General features: G+C 46.0%; 2 protein-coding genes across 22 annotated transcripts in view; one reads left to right on the plus strand and one right to left on the minus strand.

Moving 5' to 3' along the window:
* NR2E3 (nuclear receptor subfamily 2 group E member 3) lies at nt 362–14,875 on the plus strand. Its single transcript, XM_021085005.1, has 10 exons — nt 362–532; nt 686–912; nt 2,275–2,525; nt 3,064–3,190; nt 3,363–3,466; nt 3,580–3,828; nt 3,927–4,105; nt 4,929–5,175; nt 5,426–5,531; nt 7,655–14,875. Exons 1-10 carry the CDS (start codon nt 362–364, stop codon nt 7,785–7,787), a joined length of 1,794 nt encoding a protein of 597 aa, XP_020940664.1. The 3' UTR covers nt 7,788–14,875.
* Nucleotides 11,728–22,327, minus strand: part of MYO9A (myosin IXA) — a 226,744-nt gene continuing 216,144 nt past the window's right edge. For all 21 annotated transcript variants that reach the window (XM_021100912.1, XM_021100896.1, XM_021100965.1 and 18 more), the window contains 3 exons: nt 19,900–20,102; nt 17,162–17,304; nt 11,728–16,477 (listed from right to left, as the gene is read on the minus strand). In XM_021100912.1, coding sequence (XP_020956571.1) covers nt 16,014–16,477; nt 17,162–17,304; nt 19,900–20,102 — 810 coding nt within the window. In that variant the 3' untranslated portion in view covers nt 11,728–16,013. The remainder of the gene's footprint in view (nt 16,478–17,161; nt 17,305–19,899; nt 20,103–22,327) is intronic.

The following is a 22,327-nucleotide window of genomic DNA, read 5'->3' on the forward strand; positions in this document are numbered from 1 at the left end:
CCAAGTTTGAAACCCCCATCTCCATCCCCAATCTCCTCCACCACTCTGCAGCTGTATGGCCTGGTGGGAATTGCTTAACATCTCTGAGATTCAGTTTCCTGATCTGTGAGTTGACAATAATAACTCCTTTCTACGGCTGCTGAAGAGCATTTGGCTCTTCTTGCTTGCTCTCTCATCCGTGCTTATTCCTGGAGGTACAAATGACCTCATAGGACACTTGACCTGGTGGATGCCTCCATCCTTGAATCCTCTGCTGCCCTTGCTCCCGTGACCCGCATGGCCCAGGTTTTCTCTCTCAGCTCCTTTGCCAGCAGATCCTCCTCAGCCTAGGCTTCCAGGATTAGAGGTGCCCAGTTCAGCCATGGGCACTTTCCTCACTGCACACGGTGTTCTGGCCGGTTCCTCAATCCTGAAGCTTCAGGGACCATCTCTGTGTAGACAAGCTGGGGATAGGTTAGTTGGGGTCTGTGGAGTTGGTTTCGACCCCAGGACTCTGGGAGAAGCTCAGGGCAGAGACCCAGGCAGGAGTCTGGTATGAAGTGGTCCTGGAAGGGTGGAATGGTCTGCTGAGGCATCAGAGATGATGGTGGGGGCAGGAGGCAGGGAGGAATATAGTAAAGACATGTTCCAGAAGAAGTGGGAGAGGTGAGCTTTGGGAAGGAGGGACCTGTCAATCAAATTCAAGGGAGATGTCCTTGGCTTTGGAGGTTTAGATGGAGCAGAAGACCTTGTAGTGGAGGGTCCCGAGGGGCTGGGCATCAGGAGGCGGATGGAAGCAAGAATAGAGGCAAATAGAGCCCAGGAAAGGCCTCGGCCCAGTGACCTCGATCTTCTGAGGCCCCAGAAAGCGGATTACCCTGCAAAGCCCCTGGAGCTGACTTCCCAAATCCCTAATAGTGCTTCTCTGTCACAGTGAGGGTTAACCCCACTTACATAAAGGCCCTGCACCACCCCCTCTAGTCCCTTAACTCCAAGGTCCTTCCAGGAGCTTCACACTGTGCCCTCTCTCCCTCAGGCTCTAAGGCTGGGCTAACCCCTGCCCCAGGCTCACCCAAAGGTGAGCCCAGGTCAGCTGAGGGTGTGTGGAGCCCTCCAGACCAACATGGGGCTTTCTGCTTGGCCTGGACATGGGGTGGGGGCAGAGGAGTTGGGAGAGGAAAGTCTGCTTACTGAGGATTGCTCTGGGATCTTCTCAACCTTTTACCTGAGAAGTGGCATAAAAACAGCCCCCAGCATTTATTATGCTCCTACTAAATACTGGGCACTGGAACATTTTAACAACCATCTGACTTAGCTTCTCCAGCTACACTACAAGGCAGGTGCTGCTGTCACCCCTTTTTACAGGAGACTGAAACTCAGGTTAAATCACTTTCTCAGGGACACATGGCTAGCTGTGAGGGAGCAGAGATTTGAACTTGGGTCTGCCTCGGCCCTCTCCACACTCTCTGGGGGGCCCAAGACTTGGTCTAAGGAGATGCTGATGCCTGCTTCTGCCTCCCCTCAGAACAACCACTGGGCTTGAACTGGGAACACTGAGTCTGGGGACAGCTGAGGGACCATCCTGCTGAGATCAAGTCAGGGGAGGGTGGGGAGGCCACCTGAGAGCCCATAGTCAGGGCCAAGGGCTGTGTCCTCACCCATCCAGTACTGCAGTGGACTCTCCACGCAAGGCCCAGGCCCCGTTACCTGCAGGCCAGCCCCTACCTATTTCCATGTGTGAAGGAAGCTGCCTCTGTGTGGGTGTCTATGGGCTGTTCATCTTTCAGGAGTGGCCAGAGACCCTCAAATCCTGGGCCCTAAGCAGTCCCTTATCAGAGAAGCACTGAGGTAGAGAGCTGTACCTACCCAGGACCACGGTGAGCCACCCTGTGTGCTGAGCCATATGCAGTCACACACACCCCGGCCACACACTTGTCCCCAGATACACACAGTCCTGGGGCGAGTGGAGTCCGCATCCCCCTTCATGACTGGGACAGCATGAGAGCACAAGGCAGGACGGACCTGGGGACCTGGGGCAGCCTGGGAGCTGGTGTGTGAGCAGCAGGACTGACCGGCTTCCCAGGGGCACCTTGGTAATGCCGCAGGTGTGGCCGGTTGATCCCCTGTGGAGACAGTAAAGATTAAGAGGATCATAAGCTGCGACCAGCACTGACTGCCCTGGGAGAAATCTCCTCGAGCCAGAGCCGCTGCTGTGAGGGGAAGTTGGAGCAGCTCCTGAGTTTAGTCAGAGGGGACAGGAGGCAGGAGCACAGAGAGGAGAGACGAGGGAGAGTGACAAAGACAGAGGAGGGGTAGTGATAGAGGAGAGACGGGGGCACAAACAGGCAGAAGTTCAGAGGGGGAGCCCAAGGCTGGGCTTGGCCCAGTGATCCCCTTAGGCAGGACGGTAGACGCTGCCCTGGGACTGGCCAGGACCAGGCCAATAGCTCCCACAACTTCCAACATGGCTGCAGCTGTGCCAGCGTCAGTGGCTGCCTCCAGGAAGGAGTCTCCAGGCAGGTGGGGCCTGGGGGAGGAGCCGACAGGTATGGCTTTCCTGGAGGTAGAATCTGGGCCCTTGGGGAGCAGAGTGTGGGCCAAAGGTTTGCAAAGACCATGAAAGGAGCCAGAGCAACTCAAGCCAAGCCCCAAAGACTGTGGGCGAGTGTGAGGAAACCTACTGGCAAACCCAGAACCCTAGAAACGGTGGCGGGGCTAGGCGGGGTGGTCAGGTTGACAGCTGAGCAGATAGGGAAGGAAAGGAGAGAGAAGCGCCTTGAGGGACTGGGAGCAGAGTTCCCTAGAGGTGGTGTCAGAAATGCTTTTGTGCCTGGTGGAACCTGAAGCCACCTGCAGACAGAGGGAAGAGGAGGGGCGCAGAGAGAAAACTCTTGTCGAGAACTGGTCATGGAGAGAGGGGAGAGGAGATGGGGGCTTCATAAGGGAGATGCTTTTCTAGATTTGGGGGGGACATGGGTGTGTCTAAACACCGGTGAGTAGGAACCTGGGGCCAGGAAGAGAAGGGAGGTGGAGGGGTTCCTGAGGAGGTGGGAAGGGGTATAGTACCTACCCGCTTCCCCTCAGGCACAGGACCCTCGCTCCAGTGTCGCGTGTGTGGTGACAGCAGCAGTGGGAAGCACTACGGCATCTATGCCTGTAATGGCTGCAGCGGCTTCTTCAAGAGGAGCGTGAGGCGGCGGCTCATCTACAGGTGAGGCAGGGCAGGGCGCCTACCTGGAGGAGCTCCGGCCTCCCGTCCCTGTAGATCCCTGGGAGGGATAGAGGATGTTCAGGGAAGAAGGAGCTGAGGCAAACGTGTCCAAAGCACACCACCCAGAGCCTGGGTGGGAGCCTGACCCCCCGGGGCTCCCCTCCACCGGCAGGTGCCAGATGGGGGCAGGGATGTGCCCCGTGGATAAGGCCCACCGCAACCAGTGCCAGGCCTGCCGGCTGAAGAAGTGCTTACAGGCGGGCATGAACCAGGATGGTGAGTGGGGAGCCCACGTGGAGAAGCGGGGCAGAAGTGATGGGGGTGTGTGCTTGACCCACAGTGTGTCTGACCCTTCTCGCCTCCCCCCCATGCCTCCCCCCTACCCCCAGCCGTGCAGAATGAGCGCCAGCCAAGAAGCACCGCCCAGGTCCGCCTGGACAGCAGGGAGTCAGACCCAGAGCACCAGCTGGAGCCCCTGGCAGCTCCCTCGACCCCGGCAGGGCCCAGCCCCCGAGGCCCCATGCCTGTGTCTGCAGCCAGAGCCTTGGGACCCCAGGCCCTCACACCTCCAGGGCACCACCACTTCATGGCCAGCCTGATAACCGCTGAAACTTGTGCTAAGCTGGAGCCAGAGGATGGTGAGTGGGAGGATGGCTGAGCTCCTCGGACCTTCATTTATCCCACACCCCGGCCCCTGAGCACTCCCTGTTCCCTGATGCAAAACCTCCTCCAACAGTGGATGAGAACATCGATGTCACCAGCAATGACCCCGAATTCCCCTTGTCCCCATACTCTTCTTCCTCCTCCCCCTGTGGCCTGGACAGCATCCATGAGACATCGGCTCGTCTGCTCTTCATGGCTGTCAAGTGGGCCAAGAACCTGCCTGTGTTCTCCAGCCTGCCCTTCCGGGATCAGGTAGATCCCCTGGGGGCCCAAGGAGGTCAGCTTGGCTGGGGGCGCTTCCATCCCTGTGCAGGAGATGATAGGAGGTGCATGTGGCTGCAGGGTGGTAGCCAGGGATGTGATATTGGAGGTGCTACATCTCTGGGCAGTGATGATGGTTGGGGTATGCACCTAGGGGACAATGGTGGCCAGGGACACACAGGGACCAGGGATTTGAAGGCCATGTCTCTGACCCTCTGGTTCTTTCCTCTGAGACAAACGCTTGGACCCTACAGATGCTCTGTATGTCACTGGGTGGTCTGCACACCCTAAACAGCATGAGTGGGCCAATCTGGGCTCCCTTAGAACACAAAGACCCCTGATTTGGGGCTTAAGATTCAGCCCAGTCTCTTTACCTTTAGGACACCCCTCTGGGATTCTCCTGAGCAAGAGGACCTGTCATAGTGAAGTCAGGAAGACAGGCATACTGAGGCTGGGACTTTAGCCAGTGGTTTGGACAGAGCAGCTCAGAAGCCAGGCTGAATCTACTGAATAGACTCAATATAGGGTGCTGGTGGGGAGGGTCCCTATGGCTGCCCAGCTTCCCACAGCTCCATGCTTTCCTTAATGTTCCACTTGAGGCTTTGGATGGATCCCATGAGAGTATGTGAGAGCCTAGGCATCTGGGCCAGGTGGTGCCACATTCCAGAACCCCTGGCTGATGTCAGAACATTCCACACATGCGGGTTCAGCTCTTCCTTTCCTAGAGCACCTGAGAAGGAGGCAGAGGTTCCAGGCTGAGCCAGAAGAGGGAGCTGTGTATCAGCCTTCACACCTGCCCCCTCTCTGGGCACAGGTGATCCTGCTGGAAGAGGCATGGAGTGAACTCTTCCTCCTTGGAGCCATACAGTGGTCTCTGCCTCTGGACAGCTGCCCACTGCTGGTTCCGCCTGAGGCCTCTGCGGCTGGCAGCTCCCAGGGTCGGCTGGCGCTGGCCAGTGCGGAGACTCGTGTCCTGCAGGAAACTATCTCACGGTTCCGGGCTCTGGCAGTGGACCCCACGGAGTTCGCCTGCATGAAGGCCCTGGTCCTCTTCAAACCAGGTAGCTGAGTCTTTGCCCCAGCTGTGGAGGACAGTGGTTGGGGATGATGAAGGGGAATTCTGGTGGTTTCCTTCTGCCTCTCACTTTCCCTCCATCACCCACATAAATGCAGAAGTGTGCAGATTTCTTCCCTCGGGGCAGGAGAGGAAGTGTGCAGGGCTGGGCTCAACCCTCTCCCCAGGCCCTGCAGACTATGAGGTGGGCAGAGGGACCAGGAGAGAAGCTCACTGCTGCTGTTGCTTTCCTCCAGAAACACGGGGCCTGAAGGATCCTGAGCACGTGGAGGCCTTGCAGGACCAGTCCCAAGTGATGCTGAGCCAGCACAGCAAGGCCCACCACCCCAGCCAGCCTGTGAGGTGACCTGAGCCCATGCCTCCCTGCCCTTCTATCCCTTCAGCTCTTCTCCCCCCTCCCCACCTCTCTGACATCATCTCAGGAATGCACTGACTAGAGAGCACAAGGGTCTCAGTGCAACCTGCACATAGCCAACATCTTCTGTGTGCCAGGCACCGTGCCAGGCCCCTGGGTAGGGACCAAAATGGGCATAAAGCAAACTGGCCGACTCTCAGGAATGCAAGCAAAGTGACCACGCTGAAGGTGAGGACCAGCCTAGTCAGGTAGTGAGGGCTGAATGTATCTGAAGGAGACAGAGACCCACTGGGAGTGGGGTTGCAAAGCAGGGCTAGGAAGGACTTTGTGGAGACAGGGCTGGACTTGGAGAAAGATAGGGTTTAAAAAAAGTGAAATCATCATTTACAAAGAGAAGAGAGGCAAATATACATGTGTTCTTAGGACAGAAGCCCAGTTTGGAAGTTATGACAGATGGCTTCCAGTGAGGAGGTGGGGGACTAAGCCAGAAGGGCACTCTGGCACCAGCCTGTTCAGGACTTTGAAGGCCAGCCAAAGGCCATCTCCGATTTGGCAGGCAGAGGGGAGCCACGGCAGGTTTTGGAAGAGATTGTGGTACACAGAGCTGGACTTCAGGCAGACTGGCGTGGCAGTGAGCACAGAGCCTGCAACCAGGGAGGGAAGCAGACAACTACCATCATCCAGGAGGGTCCATGGAATTTTGTTCTTTGAGAGTGGAAAGGCAATGACAGATGTGAGAGCCTCCGGGAGTGGGCATGGGCCAGACCTGCCCACTTGAGTGGATAGAAGGAACAAAGAAAGAGGGGAAAAGAGGTAGTCAAGAAATCAAAAGGAAAGTCAAGAGGAAAACAGGGGAGGGGTGCATGACTGCTGAATGCCCCTCACTTGGCTCTCACAAAAGAAAGCAGAACAAGGGCAGCAGATAATGGGGAGGTGGGGAGGCTTTCCGGGGACCTTCCTGGAGCAAGCTGAGTGTGGAGCTGCCCCCACTCTGAAGCAGCCTCCTTGACACCAGGCACTGCCCCCGGGTGTCAGTCCTCATCCCCAAGGAAGGTCTGATGCCCCTTCTGTCTCTTGGGCCTCACCATCCACCTTCTCTGCACTGGGGACCCATGCCTTGGCAAATGGTTCTTTTTTAAACCTACACTTATTTTTTTTCTGGATGAGTATTTCAGCCCCGCAAATTAAGCTTCAATTTCAGAACATTTTCACTAATGGTTATTCTATCATCTTAGGTGGCTTACACAGGGGAGTTGTTCATACATGGGGCCACACCCGAGGCATATGTAAGTTCCCTGCTAGGGGCTGAATCGGAGCTGTAGCTGCCAGCCTGAGCCACAGCCATAGTAAGGCCAGATCCGAGCTGCATCTGTGACCTACACCACATCTTGTAGCAACACCAGATCCTTAACTCACTGAGCGAGGCCAGGGATCAAAACCACATCCTCATGGATACTGTTCAGGTTCTTAATCTGCTGAGCCACAATGGGAACTCTGGGGAGTTCATATTCTCAAATATAGATATTAGTCTTTCTCATTAGAATCATGATATATGATTAGTAATAATATGCTCACATATTAATGCATATAACTTCTCACTTTACAATCTTTTTTTTTTTTGGTCTTTTCTGGGGCCCCACCTTCGGCATGTGGAGGTTTCCAGGCTAGGGATCTAATCAGAGCTATAGCTGCCGGCTTATGCCACAGCCACAGCAACGCAGAATCCAAGCTGCGTCTGCGACCTACACCACAGCTCACGGCAACACCGGATCCTTAACCCACTGAGCGAGGCCAGGGATTGAACCCACAACCTCAGGGTTCCTAGTCAGATTCATTAACCACTGAGCCATGATGGAAACTCCTCACTTTACAATCTTTATGTGTAATAAATGATATTCACTGTTTTCATCACATTCCTCAACTAAACATTGGAGGATCACAGCCGGTCAGGTGTTGGTGAATGGGACCTTTCCTCAAAATTCCTCCTTACCCTCTCTGGGTACCTCTCATCCTTTCCTTCCCCCTTCTGCCTTTCTTGGGACAGCACTGCCCTCAGGACTCATGCCCAGAAGCTTATAATCAAACTGATGGTGTCCTCTCTCCTGCTCAGGTTTGGGAAATTGCTCCTGCTTCTCCCATCTTTGAGGTTTCTCACTTCCGAACGTGTTGAGCTCCTCTTTTTTCGCAAGACCATAGGGAATACCCCAATGGAGAAGCTCCTTTGTGATATGTTCAAAAACTAGTGGAGGTGAAAGTAACACTTTGGAAAACCAACTGAAGCTAAACACTTGCCTACCCTTTAACTCAGCAACTGCTCTCACAGGTGTGTGTCCCTAGCAGCAATGTCCACCAAAAGATAGTACAAGTGTGTTCATAGCTTTTTTTCATTATAGCCCCAAACTGTACATTGAGAGTAGAATGGATTAATAAATAAATCATGGTGTATTCATGCAATGGAAAACATCAATAAAACAGAATGAACCATCAATAATATGTGGCAACGTGGATAAGTTTCAGAGACATAAATGTTGGACAAAAGCATTCAGGCAACAAGTTCCACTTATATAAAGTTCAAGAACAGCAAGACTAGCAATTGTGGTAGAAGTTGGAATAGTCCTTACCTCCGGGGTGGGGGTGGAGTTGATTGGGAAGGGGTCTGAGAGAGCCTTCAGGTGTGCCAGAAATGTTCCTTATTTTGATCAGGTGTTGATTTTGCAGTTTTTTTAAATTTTATTGAAGTAGAGTTGGTTTACAATGTCATGTTCGTTTCTGGTATAAAGCAGTGATTCAGTTATATATATGTATGTTATATATATTCTTTTTCATATTCTTTTCTATTGTGTATTATATGATTGGTTTCACAAATTTATTCATTCATAAAAATTGAGCTGTGCACTTTAAATTTGTGCACTTTATTGTTAGGCCTCAAAAAAAAAAAAAGTGAAAAAACATAAACAGGAAAATGAAGGTGGCCAAGGCTCTCCCTTTGAGGGCACCGAAGCTGTGAGCTCAGGGTCTTGAGTTCCATCTGGTTTCCACTTGAGTAGTCCAGGTGCCATGAATTCAAACCCAGTGAAGAATCTCCCAGAGGATTCAACAACCCAACTTCTCTCCATCTTGCTCTTCTTCATCCTTCCTCACCTCTCTATAAACAAAGGTGAGCATCCTACACCTCAAAACAAGGCAGCCGCGGGTGCTTTTTGTGAAGGGGACTCTCCATCTCTTCTTAATTCCTCATGGAAAACCAAAGTTCAGACAAACCTCATCCTTTTCAAAGACAGATCCAGAAAACCTAGAAAATAATTTTTATAAAGTTAACATATATCAGGAACTTCATACACCAGGCAGTGAACTGAACACTGAATGTACATTGTTATTTAACCCTCAGATGAACTCTGGCAGAGGGACCAGTCATCCCCATCTATAAACGAAAAAGCTGAGGCTTAGAGAGGACTCAAAAGCTTAGTGTGACTCTACTTAACTTTGGCACTGCCTCTTCCCCGTGGTCCTCTGCCCCTGGAATTAGCTGAACAATTCTGTTGCATTTTCCGTCTTCAAAGAAGACATGCTAAGGCCAAGAAGACAAAGGTCATGTAAGAAATCTGTGAAAACCTAGAGGTTCCCTGCCCTTTGGCCTTTTTTGAATTCTCCTAGTTACCCAGAGATATCTTGGCCTGATGAAGGATGGTTCAGTTCCGAACACACTGCTCTGGATGTGATAACAGCTGGGCAGGTGCCCAGAGAGGAAAGACTATGGCAAATACTGCCCAGCTGAAGCCCTTCCCACTTAAGCACGCAAACTACTCAAGTAGTTATATGGGTCCTGTGATGTTTATAATGCCATTATAATATCCAATTCCCTATCAAAAGTTTTATCCATAAGGTTTAAAGGCCCACATACAGAAAGCCTAAGCAAAGGCATGTTTGAAATATCACCAAATTGGTCCTGAATATTATCCTACAGTTTTGCTTTTAAGAACATGAGACTGCAAAGGCAGCCAGCTGCAGTTCATAGGCTGGAATGTGTGAGCACAGCAATTACACATTAGAAAAAAGATTGCTTGGGGTCTCCAGGAAGTCTTGGGGAATTAGAGGAGGTACATATGCTGAATTAGCTGCTTCCGACCCGGCATTCGTACCCCACCCCCGCACCCCTTAAGGCGCTTGTCTTCACTGCAGAGACGTCAGGAAGTACATTTCTCAGGATCTCTGTCCCCCAACATTTGCTCCTGGAAGGAAGGCAATCACGAGAGATTTGTGAAGAAAATGAGAAGCCTTTGTTTCTGGAGGCAGCGGCAGCCAGGTGTGTGGGAAAGTGGGGGTCTCATAGCAGCCTTCTTTAGAGCTGCAGTCGCTTTCAGGCAAGCTCTTGAGAACTTTAGAACTTTTGGTTCAGATCTGCTGGCTTTCTCGACCTTGTGTGGGTTTCCTCTGACCTGTTTCCCCAGTTCTTCCAATGTTTATGTTAAACCCTTAACTCCTATATTAAGTCCCTTGTACTTGAAATATACTAAGTGGCTTCTGTTTTCCTAATCTGGCTCTCAGTTGATCCCAGGATTTATTCAACCTGTTGCTGTAAACTGGCTTCACTGAAACTCAGATGGGTAACAGCTCTCTTCCATTGCCTGTAGGGCTCTTGCCAGGAGAGGGGGTGCTTCGAAACTCTTTTCTTCCCTCAATGCCAGCAGTGTCTTGACTGTGAAGTACACAGAAGTAGCCTCTGTGGGCTCTTTTGGACTTTTCTTTTCAATTGCAATTTTTAGATTTGTGAGACACTTCTTCTCTTCACCCTTCGGGGAGAACTTAAAAGGTAAGAAGACAGAGAGAGACTCCAAGACGCCAAGAAGGACCCATTTCAAATTAATACATATAACCGGGTAGTGGAACCCAGCTACTGTGGGTGACTAGTCTCAATTTGGTGGACACCACTGGTTTTCCCCACTAGGATGCAAGCTCCACAGGGGCAAGGGGTTTGTTTACCAATGTATTCCAACCACCTGGAACAATGCCTGTGGAGCTCAATCAATATCTGTTGAATGAACAGCCACACAGAACTGGGAAGTGACATACTCCTCAGAGTATGGAATGCCTTACAAGATTCAACAGGTACTACATGTGTCTTATCTATGTTCATGGTTATGTCCTTGGCTCCAAGATGCTGTGTTGCTACCCAGTCTAGGAGAAAGAACAATTAAAAAAAAAAAACAAAAAACAAAACTCTGGTCTGCACCTCTTTAGAATTCTCTTCTCGTCTTCACAATTGGAAAGGTTTGTTGTGGATTCAATAATCACAGGGGCAACTTTTAAAAATGGCACTTTTAGGTTTTATTTAGTCAATTAAGGAAGTCAACCCACTATCCTTATTTCATTGTACATTTAATGCAAAATGTAAATGTAAACTTAACATTAAAAGAACACGTAAGGATGATCTCAGAATTTTAAAAATTGAATAAATTTGACCTTAGGGAAAAATTGACTCCCCCCACCCCCAATTCCACCTTAGACTCGATTCAACATTTGGGAACCCTGATCTCATTCAACCCTCTCATCCGAAATATAAGTGTGGGCACCTCTGGTTAGGTGCTGGGGATCCAAGGGTCAGCAAGAAAGGCTCACCTCTTGCATGTGGAAGCCTAATCAAAGTTTCTTGATGCCACAAATACTGGGGGCTATTGAGAACACAAGACATCAAGCCAGTTCAAAGGGGAAGAGGAAATTTCCAAGTAGAAACACCTTTTACGCTGAGACTTGAGAGTCAGAGGAGTTATCCAGAGAAGTAAACCCCAGGGAGAGAAGAGTGCAGTGGCAGAGCAAAAGGATGCACAGGGCCCTCCTTGAGCATCTCCTGCTACTTCTTCATGGCCTCTTTGATGGGGATCCTCAGTGTAGGTTTATTGCCTTCCCTGCCCACCTACCTCTGAGCTGACTCTTGAAGTCTTGACAGCTTAGCATCCATTACAGAAAACTCACAGTTTGAATCTCACCTTCACTTGAATTCTATTGAGTTCCAATAATTACCACCTCTATATTTGTCGATCTGGGGCTCAGTCCTTTTCTTAAAAAAAAAAAAAAAAAAAAAAAAAAAAGTCACTTTAACAAAAAACATTGTTATTCCTTGTGTTTGTGTTGAAGTAAGTTGGGATGAGAGCCAGGATGGTCAGAAAACAAACCACACCGTACTGCTACTTTTGGAAGCTTTGTTCTTTAATGAGCCATGAAGTGATCTGTTCATCAAGCTGCTCTTGTGTAGCCATACAGTGCATATTTTGAGTGACATAAACTGCACTTTATACAACTGATGATGTCTCCCCGACCCCCCCGCCCCCCGCAAAAAATAAAAATAAAAAAGAAATTACAGTGCCTGCTGATTGCATCAGGAATATAATCAGTTCTGTGGGTGAGACAAATCATTCTTCTTATAGAATTATTCTGTTAAACAGTAAAATGATATTATATTTCACAGGATATGTCCTTTAACAATACAGTCTTACACAGTCTTATAAATTTATACTCAGCACTTATAAATTACTTTAAATCCATTAAAATAATATAATACTAATCTTGTAGTCCACACCTTTCCCTTAGTAAATACAATTACTTGGTTCAAAAGGTGCAACTTTTATATAACCTAAGAGGGCTGATAAATAAGCATAAGGTATGACTGGATAGCAAGGTGAGAGACCCCTTTGGGCTTTTTGGTGAACAGTTTCAACCAAGGGACCAACAAGACCTAATAAATTCACCTCCACAATCATTGATTTGCCCTTTACCACCAAATCAAATGTGGAAGTGGTTCCGGGGAAAAGTGGTTAACGGTATTTTAGGAGCTTAGAAAGAAGACTCCCACAAACATCAAGGAATTATACTACCAAGGCTAGCATGGTATTAGGGGACAGTGCCAACTATCACGAAATTAAGAGGAGCTGTCACATTACAGGTAGACAAACACATCAGTCAACACAGAATGATGCTGTCCAGCTCCCCACCAAGGGGGGTTAGAAAGAGGAGAGAGGAGGATGAGGGAAGTCATCTGGTCTTTCTTAAAATTAACTCTTAGCTTTGAACACATCCTGAGAATACTTTCTTCTGTCTGGTTTACCAAAGTGTTTGTAAAAGGTACACATTCACTAGTTATAGTTAAAAATGATGGCCCATAGGCACTGATGTGGACCTGCAGAATCTTGCTGGACATCCTCTTTTCAGCATGGTTCTGGGGTCCTCTGTTGGTGAAAACAACCCTAACCTCTCATGGTGATGGGATTCTCTGATGGTGAAAACAGCCCTATCGTGATGGAAGACAAGTCCCCACTAACCTGACAGCAAGGTGAGAAAGATGTGGCTGGTTTCCAAGGCATGAGAAGGTTGGGTTCTTGTATTTCCCACCCCCTGACCTCAGGTCCCTTGGTCTCTGCAAGGCTCTATGTAAAAGGCTGTATTTCCTTTGTTTTCGGAAGCTCAGAGTGGTAAGATAATTAAAATGGTAGGAAGTACAAAGTGCATTACAAACTAAGCATGTCACCTTCCTAAATCCTTCTGGTATTTGCTTCACTTTGTGATACACAATGTGATCCTAAAATTATACTTTTCTGCTTCCATTACATTTTCCATGATATGGGATACATTGGTTTTAATGGGGAGGATTAAAAATCCAGGCTCTGTTTGGGGCTGGGAATGTGTACTGAGAAGGGAAGGCTCTGCATTTTAGAGTATGGGCTCCAAATGTGGGGCTGCCCCACTGCTGCCATGCAGGGAGTTTCTGGCATCTGAAATCAAAGAAAATGAGCAAAGGAGGAGCAACGGGAAACACAAATCTGACATATGTTAAGGCTAAAGATCTTAATCGTTATGTGGGAACATAACTTTAACCACAGAGGGGACCAGATAAGACCAGAGGGAAGGATATAGAGCACTTGGTTCTGACAATTTTTAAGCGTTAGGGCTTCATCTCCTTGCCAGGCCAACAGCGCCTGTTATCCTGTGAGAACAGCAGCTTGCTTTCCTTCAAGGGAGGGTTCCACACTTGCTCTCCATTCTCATAATTGCGTGCATCTCCCCTCCCCCACCCTCCATTCTGGGAGCTGGTTAAATGACTAGAAATCCACAAATCTAGCAACTGAAAAAAAAAATATTTATTTAATTTTATCCAAATTCAGGTTTTAGGTCCCTGAGAAAAATTATAAAGTCTCTTAACATCCATCACTTGGTTCCTATAAAGTGACCTATATGAAGTTTTTTAACTGCCAAAAACTTATTTTGCAAAACAACAACAACAACAAACAAAAAAATCCACAAAGACTTAGAGGGGAGAACATATACCAAGATGTGTTCCCCAGGCCATTCCTCTGGGCCAAAGAAAACTATTCAACAGGGGTAATCTCTTTTTTTGTGTGTGGATTTAAACAATGTTCTGGAGCAAGTGGAGAGCAGTAGTCAATACCAGCTGACGACCACCCTCTCAAGGAAACCAGGAAAGACCGCGGCCAGCACGGGGCTCCAGTGATCCCCACGCTGACACAACCACGCCGAGGGAGTGGGTCTTACTCTAGGACACTCTCTGAACTTCAGATCTTTAAAGGCTTTACCTTTATGACTCCTCTGGACAGCACGAACAAGGTGGCAGATGTTTGCGGGATGCAAAATCTAACATTTACTCACTAACCATCATCATTCTGGAGATTTTAAAAGATTCCTTTTCCGAGGTCATTTCTCAACCCAAACCAGGGAGAGGTTAAGCCTCCTGTACCTGTAGCTGCCACTGAGAATGATGTTCCATGTCTGGCCTCTGGGGCTCGACAATAACCACGGAGGCAGTGGCATGAGGTTCAGTGTTGTGTAACAGGAGAGACTCTGCCTTAACACAAGTCTTAATATTTCCATAACTTCACATCAAGCAAGTATGAAAAGGAGAAATAACCAAAATTCAGTTACAGATGGTAAATTAGGCTCTTTCTTAGAACAGTGCATGTGGCAGTTAGACAAATTGCATTTAGTTAACTTTAAAAATAAACATTTTCACATACTTATCTCAAGGGTATCATGTTTCATTTTCCATATATTATAAATAGCAAAAACAGATTTCTAATCCCACAAATGCTAAGAAGCTTAAAATGCTTTTATCACTCAGGTACATGGAGACACCCAGTGCTGAGAAAGATGGCCTGACTTTTCCCTCCACCCAGCGATGAGTGGCTCTCACCACCATGTCCAATGGCCCTAATCTGTGGGAAGAAATTCCATGGGGAGGAAGAAAGCATACGGTTAGAAAGAAATATGCATACTTTACATATATATTTACAGTAAACTTCAGTAACCAGAATATTAACAAAAAATAGCTTCAAGTAGTCCTTGTTTTTTGTTTGTTTGTTTGTTTTTTTCATCTATTTAATACTGATGGTCTGAGGAAACGAAGATAAAAGTTAGATGGGTGGTATTTAAAACTTTTATTTTTGGCAGCTCTCTGTAGCACTTATCATGCAGTGCTGTGTGTAAATGTTTGGGGAGCAGTGATTAAATGGTCACATTACTTGTCTGAGCTCATGGTGGAAATTCACCAGCAGATAAATAGGTTCACATAGGCTTTTTAGTTTAATCTATACAAAGAGAAAAGCCTGGATGGATTAGGATTAAACCCTCACGTTTAGGGATCACCATGTCTCTGGGACATTTAAAAGGTATTAGAGGAACCTGATTCTAGGATCGGGGAATTTAAGAAGAGTGTGGCTACTGAACTTCAGCCCATGCAATATATTTGGCAGGAACTAACTAGGAGTTAAACCAGCATTGATTATTATGACATCAAACATCCTCAAAAAACCAAACACATATTCTCTTCTTCATTGTGTAACCACAGCTGTCCAAGACATGCTCTGATGGCTTAATGGAGACAATTACTTTTTTACTTTCCCCAGAATATAACACGGAGTGTTTTTCAAAAATCCTAAAATAGAGGGCTTAGGCTTTTTGTTTATAAATCCTTGGAAAAAAATTATATTCTACCCCAGCTCCTAACTATCCCAAAATAAACCCAAAGGCTTTTGCTTTCATGGTTAAGAAAGATCTCTGTATTTTTTTTTGAATGTCAGAAATCAGTGGGTCCCTCTGGCCCACAATGTCCCCCTCCCCAGTTCCACACTCACCTCTGGGAAGGGAAAAGAGGAGGGAGGAGAGGCAACTACAAAGACCTCCACAACTGACCCAAATCCCCAGGCCCTGGGTGCTTTTCTTAGTGAAATCTCTAGTGAAATACAGCAGCCAAGGCACAGCTGGCACCATCCCTAGCAGGCTTCAAAGAAACCTTTCCAATTCAGCAGGAGGCCCAGGAAGATAGCACACAAGGTCTTGGTTGTATGCTTGGGCAAGAGGTAGGACCACAGTTAGGATAGACATTGTGGACCAGGTGATGAGAACAGGCCCCAAAGATGAGATGTGTTTACCACTCTGTAGTCATAAAGGGACACACATCTGCCAGTTCAGACCATAAACTCATTATTTCCAAAGAGAGCTAGCTGTTGGGTGGAGCTGCAATCTGGGTCCACTGTTTTTCCACGGCCAGACACAACTGCCCCCTCTGGGGTCTCTTTGGTTTTCTGAGGTGAGTTTTTCACATTCTTTAATTTTTGTTTGCCCTTTTCAGGGTTGAAGGTTCCTCTGCTGATGAACTGAGGCTTGTCTTCTAGGCATTTGGTCTGGCCCAACTGTCCTTCCATTCCCAGGGCCTCACCAGCTGAGGCAGCTCGGTAGAATGGAGATTTGGAATAAATCTGAAATCGTTTTCTGGTCCCATGAGAAGATGAAGTGTTAGATGAACATAAAGAAGAGATCGAAGAGTCCACTGAATCCAGGGAGTCTTGCTGCTTTTTCAGCTGTTTCCGCAACTTGCTTGAAGGTTCAGACTTGCCAACTGCCTTCAGGGAAATAAGGGCTAAGCTTCTCTCTGATTTAAGAAAGAGACCAAAGCTGTAAATTACAGTTCCCTCTAAAGTAAATAATTATGTGATGAAGAGTTGTCACTGTTCACATGCAAAGGTGGGTGGGCTAAGATCTGGAGGGTCCAGGTTGACCTACTTTGTGCAGAGTCACAACTTGAGAAGAGCTTACCACCCATTTCTACACTATCTATATTGTTTCAGAATCCACCCCAAGGAAGTCTGGAGTTGGGCTATACCATTAGGAGAGGCCTACAGCTGTCCCTATCATTTAAAAAACAGCCAGGATATGTAGTAAATTTCACGTCTTCCTGAGACATGCCTGCCAGTTCCGCCAGTTAAAGACCTCCTTTGGTACAGTCCCATCTCACAGCAACCACAGCTCCTACTACCGAGCCTTGGAAAATGGATCATGAGTCAGTAAGACAACATGAACTGTGACTGTTGGCTTTTCTCTATGGTAGAAACAAGAAAAAACATAAAATTACAGAAGAACTGCATTATATTTAAGGCTTGGTCTGATGAATAATTTATGTAGAAGCTGCACAGACTGGTATATTTCAAATGCTTAGGGCTTTGTCACATTTTCATGTAAGGTCAAGGCCTTCTTAAAGAGATTTTGTCTTTGCTTGGCAATCCTTATTCCTCCTTTGCAAAACTGTGTGAAGTCTTGGTCTAATATGTTCATTTACCTGATTTCTCAGAGATAACACCTTCAGACTCAATATTCAAATTTTCTGAGCTATCAGCAGTCCCTATGGAAGCCTCAGACTCAAGGGTTTCATCATCAGAGGCACGGGGTTCCAGTACAAGCATCTCAAATGTTAGCTCCTCCCTGTAAGATACAATCAAGAAATCCATTAGCATTTGATAAGAAGTGAAAGGAAGACAACAGGAAAAAAGACCTCCATGAAAGTCAGGAATTTAAGTAGCAAAAACAGCAATCTTTTTTTTCCTATTCCCTTCCAGAGTCCTGATAACCACCTGTATATAACAGTAACAGTGAAGGCTAAAGACAGCAAAGGCTGAGACCTAGAACAGAGCTAAAGGTAAGGTGGAGAAAGATGCTGAAACTATAAGATCTTTTGGTAAAATGAACTCTGAACTGGCAGTCAGGAAATCGGGATTTTAAACTCACTCTAAACTCATTCATAATGCATTAGGAAAGTACTTTCCTCTCGCTGGACCTCAACTTTCTTATCCACAAAACAAAGAGATTAAACTAGAGTCCCTAGGATTCCTTCCAGCTTTTTTTTTTTTTTTAAAGATCTAATTGGGAGTTCCCATTGTGGCTCAGTAGTTTAAGGATCCGGCACGGCTGCAAGTTGCCGCATAGGTCGCAGATGCAGCTTGAACCCGTTATTGCCATGGCAGTGATATAGACCAGCAGCTGCAGCTCCAATTCAACTCCTAACTCTTAAGGAACTTTCATATGCTGTGGGTGTGGCCATTAAAAAAAAGATCTAATTGGCTTTAATCAGTGATTCATCTCTTAAAACTATTTTCCACAAAAATTTTACTGACTGGCTACAGACTACATCCTCTACCTTTACTACAAAGAGGTCTCTAGATCTCCTAGATGATGTAAAACACTGACTGACCTTATCTGTCCTTTGGAGCCTTTGCCATCTCCATGAAGAGTACTTTCTACTCCTCCTTGTCAATCACCCACCTACTTCTCAGTCATGTCCCCTCCTCTAAAGTTTTTGGTACTTGGCTTCTCATCTTACTTTCTCACTTCTGCCTGACCACCCTGATCTACTTCAATCCATTTTTTTCTTTGCAAAAGCTCACTTTAATACCCTAACAACAAAGTTCCTTTATGTCTGTAATACCTAACAACCTTCCCTCCTCTTATATAGGCAATTTTCTCCAGTGGGAAGCTTCTAGGGTTTAATACCCGTAAATATACCAGCTCTAAATCCAATCCTCCATTCTGTCCACAACTTCCTTGTCCTTCCATTCTAACTCCATTTTTTATCAAGTCTTGCCCCTTTCAGAGCCCTCTTAGCTTCTTCTCTACTCTACCTAGCTTAAAACTATTCATCTTTAATCTCTCCAATACCTAGCTTGAGATTCATGGACAATCTTTTCAAGGAAAGTTTCACCAGCAACCCATTGCTGCAATTACAACTGTCATAAGCAGAGTTCCTGTCACAGCTCAGTGGTTAATGAACCAGACTAGTATCCATGAGGACATGGGTTCAATCCCTGGACTTGCCCAGTGGGTTAAGGATACAGCACTGCCGTGAGCTGTGCTATAGTTCAAGATGTGGCTTAGATCCCAAGCTGCTGTGGCTGTAGTTGTGGTGTGGGCTAGCAGCTGAAGCTTCAATTCAACCCTTCAGCCTGGGAATCTCCATATGCCATGGGTGCTGCCCTAAAAAGACAAAAGACAAAAAAACGAAACAAAACAAAACAAAACTGTCATAAGCAATGTGCATTCACACCTCTTAGACAATGCTTACACCTTTTCCTTTCTCTGGAAAGACTTTCACCTTCCTGGCAAGTTCCTATTCCTCCTTCAATAGTTCCAATGCCATTTTCATCAAAGCTGAATTAGGTACTCTTTTCAGATCATTTTTATATCAAATAGCTAGCCCCTGGTACACTTTTGCTTTATCAAGTTCAGCACAGCTGAACCCTAGCTGCTTTTTTAGCTCTTGCCTCGATTCTAGAAACAAGGCAAAAAGTACTTCAACAGACTAACCTCTCACAAATCAAGCTTTCATACCTGAGATTCCTGGAATCCTGGAACTCCGGAGCAAAAATCCCTTTAAAACTTAAGGTTCATCATTATCAACCAGAACTAGTACACAGTACCTTCAGGGAAAAGTACGGAATGTCCATATTATCCCAAAGATGCAGTGTTACCCACACTTGCTCCAGTGATGCTGGGGGTCACAGAGTGGCTTATTTGTCTCTCTCCTAAACTGCAACCAATTTCCCCACCCAGTATCCCAGCACCCACTAGAGTTGCTGCCTTACACTGATCATCCAGTTGCTGGCTCCATGACTATACTGATCGTCAGAAAATAAACATCCTCGTGGAGTAACGAATAATGACCATTCTTGAAAGGAACTTTGTCTTAGCATGGGAACCTTTATTCCTCCTTTTAAAGACAAATCTGTTCACTGAGGCTGGGCTCTGACCTCTTAGGAACCTTGGCTAAGACTGATACACCCTGTCCCAGTCAGCATCTCCAAAATTGTCACTGTAGCAGCTTCAGGTCTTTTAGCTCATGGACCATCCTCTCCTAAGGTGACAACTTTCACACTGTTACCTGAGTACAGGCAACATGTCTTTGTCATCTCCACATCCCTGTATCACCTAACACAGTGCCTGACTCATAAAGAAGAATAAAGAAAGGACAGAAGGAAGGAAATGAAAACAGATAACTGATTGCTCCTTTTCCTCCTGGAAACTCACTTCTCTTTCTGTAAGTTCTCGATCTGTTCGGTCAGTACTCTCTCCTCCTGCTGCATAGCTGCTTGCTGCTGTTCGGTGATGTCAGTCTCCATGGCAGCCTCATTAGTTAAGGTCTCTTCTGGGACATCAGACACTGAGGGCAACCGAACTACAACAGGAGAGGATGGACATGGATAGTTTCCTCGACGAAGACGCCCCTTTCCCTGCAAAGGAAAATAGATGATAAAAAGTAAACTGAGAGACTGCATCAGTTTTACTTAGCCCAATTAGGATAACAAGTGTAATATTTCCAACACACCTGGTGAATGGCAGGAATAAGTGGAAACATTCTGTGAGGCCTAAGATATTTGGTGAGTTACCATCCATCAAACACATTTAGGTTAAGTATTTTCTGCAAGAGCACTGGAGAATGGGTAGGTTGATGGGCAGGAGTGTAAGAACACATTGTGTATTGAAACGAGATTCTTCTTTAAATCTAAGCTGTACCCCAACCCCCAAGTAAATATGAACACATGGCTATTTAAATTAAAATAAATTTAATTAAAATTAAATAGAAGTAAACATTTAGTTCTGCATTCACACTAGCTGCATTTCAAGAGCTCAACAACCACAGGTGGCTAGTGCAGATATAGAATATTTCCATCATTGAAGAAAGTTCTGACGGACAACACTGCTCTAAAATCTCACTAGAAAGACTATAGAAACGGGTCCTAAAACTCACTTTCATTTTTTAAGTCATTTATAAACATTACAGGGTGTTAGTGAGAGATATTCTCTAAGAACAACTCAAGAAACTTCTTTCTTGATATCAGAGTTAAAAAAAACTCATTGTTTTACTCGGTTACCTCATATATGACTTTAGCTTCTGATAATGGCAGACTAGGTATTTCAAATAAATTTCCTGCTGAGAACAACTGGACCAAACATAAAAAGCCCAATGTATTCTTCAAGGTACTAGAAAAGCTAACAAGGTAGTCTAAGGAGAAGTTAGCCCAGCATTCAGGGCTAATTTAAATTTAAGAAGAGAGGGGTGAGAGTCTGAACACAGTTTTTGACAGGCTATAGTAGGAGTCAACAATCTACAGCCTCAGGGCCAAATCTGGCCTTGTGCCAGATTTTGTAAATAAAGCTTTACTGAAATACTTTCATGCTCATTAATTCACACATTATTTATGGTTCTTCTGCAGAATAATAGCAGCACTGCGAGTTGCAAGAGTGTATGGTCCACAAAGCCTCAAGTATTTACTTTCTGGTCCTTTACAGAACAACCCTTGGCTTAAAGAATAATAGTCCAGACTCAGGCAAGGGTGTGGGCTGCTGTCTGGGCACTATCCATGCCTGATGCTGGGATCCCTAGATATAAGGGTAAATTGAAATTACTATAGTCCTTGCAGACACTGCAGCCCAGCTTCAAGTCATTTGAATGATTCAGAAAACTCTAATATCTAAAACTAGATTAAAATAATCCCAGATTGCTAGTGCCCTAGAACATGGCAGAATAAAATGAAAATATTCTCTGGAGGAAAGCAATATCATCTCAAGTTTCAAAATATTTTTACAGATAATTTTTTAAAAATACTATGTCTCACACATAATCAAAGGTAACCAAGCACAAAAGGAGACAAGACGATGTAAATGAAAACCAGTAAAAACAACAGAAACCCTCAATGACGCCAGATACTGTGGCTATCAGAACAGACTTAAAATACCAGGATGAAAGAAACAGAAAGACATAGTTGAATTAAGGGACCAAAGTTAGGTCAGAAGGAAATATAAAGCATCGAGCCGAGTAATAAAATAGAACAAAAATTTTTCTGGAAAAATTCAGAAAAGAGGGTAAAAGACAGGACACAATAAAAAGATCTAGCATATGTAAAAAGACTACTAGGAGAGAAGAGAGATTCTGAAGAATAAATATTGAAGAGATAGTAGCAGAGCACTTTTCAAAACCAATTGAAGATATCAACCTACTGACAAAGAAAGCATTCAACTTCCAGGAAAGAGAAATAAGAGGTCCATACCTAGAGACAACTGCTAAAAATTAAATACAAGAGAAAATCTTAAAAGCAGTCAGAAAAAAAATTACCTGCACAAAAAAGCAATTATTAGAACCAAAGTTTACTTTTTAACTGAAATAGAAGCCGGAAAAAAATAAAAGGTATCCTCAAAAGATGAAAGGAAGAAGTAATTGCTAATCTAGAATTCTATACATAGCAAAAACAACTTTCAAGAATGAAGTTGAAATAAAGACATGTTTGGACATACTATGACAGGGAATCTGTCACCAGCAGATCTGCACTAAAGGAAGGGTTGACAGAAAGTGACCCAAGAAGAAAAGTCAGGGAAGGAAGAAATGAAATACAATGAAAACAGTAAATTTGTCAGTCTAAATGCATTTGCATTAAACATGAGAATAATGCATTGAATT

This window comes from Sus scrofa, chromosome 1 (assembly GCF_000003025.6).
Source record: "Sus scrofa isolate TJ Tabasco breed Duroc chromosome 1, Sscrofa11.1, whole genome shotgun sequence".
In the NCBI taxonomy this organism is placed as follows: Eukaryota; Metazoa; Chordata; class Mammalia; order Artiodactyla; family Suidae; genus Sus; species Sus scrofa.

What these genes read in the sequence shown, in the direction of transcription:
- NR2E3 (XM_021085005.1), top strand. Translation starts at nt 362, where the DNA reads ATGGGCACTTTCCTCACTGCACACGGTGTTCTGGCCGGTTCCTCAATC. An exon ending in CCTGGGGGAGGAGCCGACAG is followed by an intron (nt 2,526 to 3,063) that starts GTATGGCTTTCC and finishes GCTTCCCCTCAG; the next exon opens with GCACAGGACCCTCGCTCCAG. An exon ending in TAAGCTGGAGCCAGAGGATG is followed by an intron (nt 3,829 to 3,926) that starts GTGAGTGGGAGG and finishes CTCCTCCAACAG; the next exon opens with TGGATGAGAACATCGATGTC.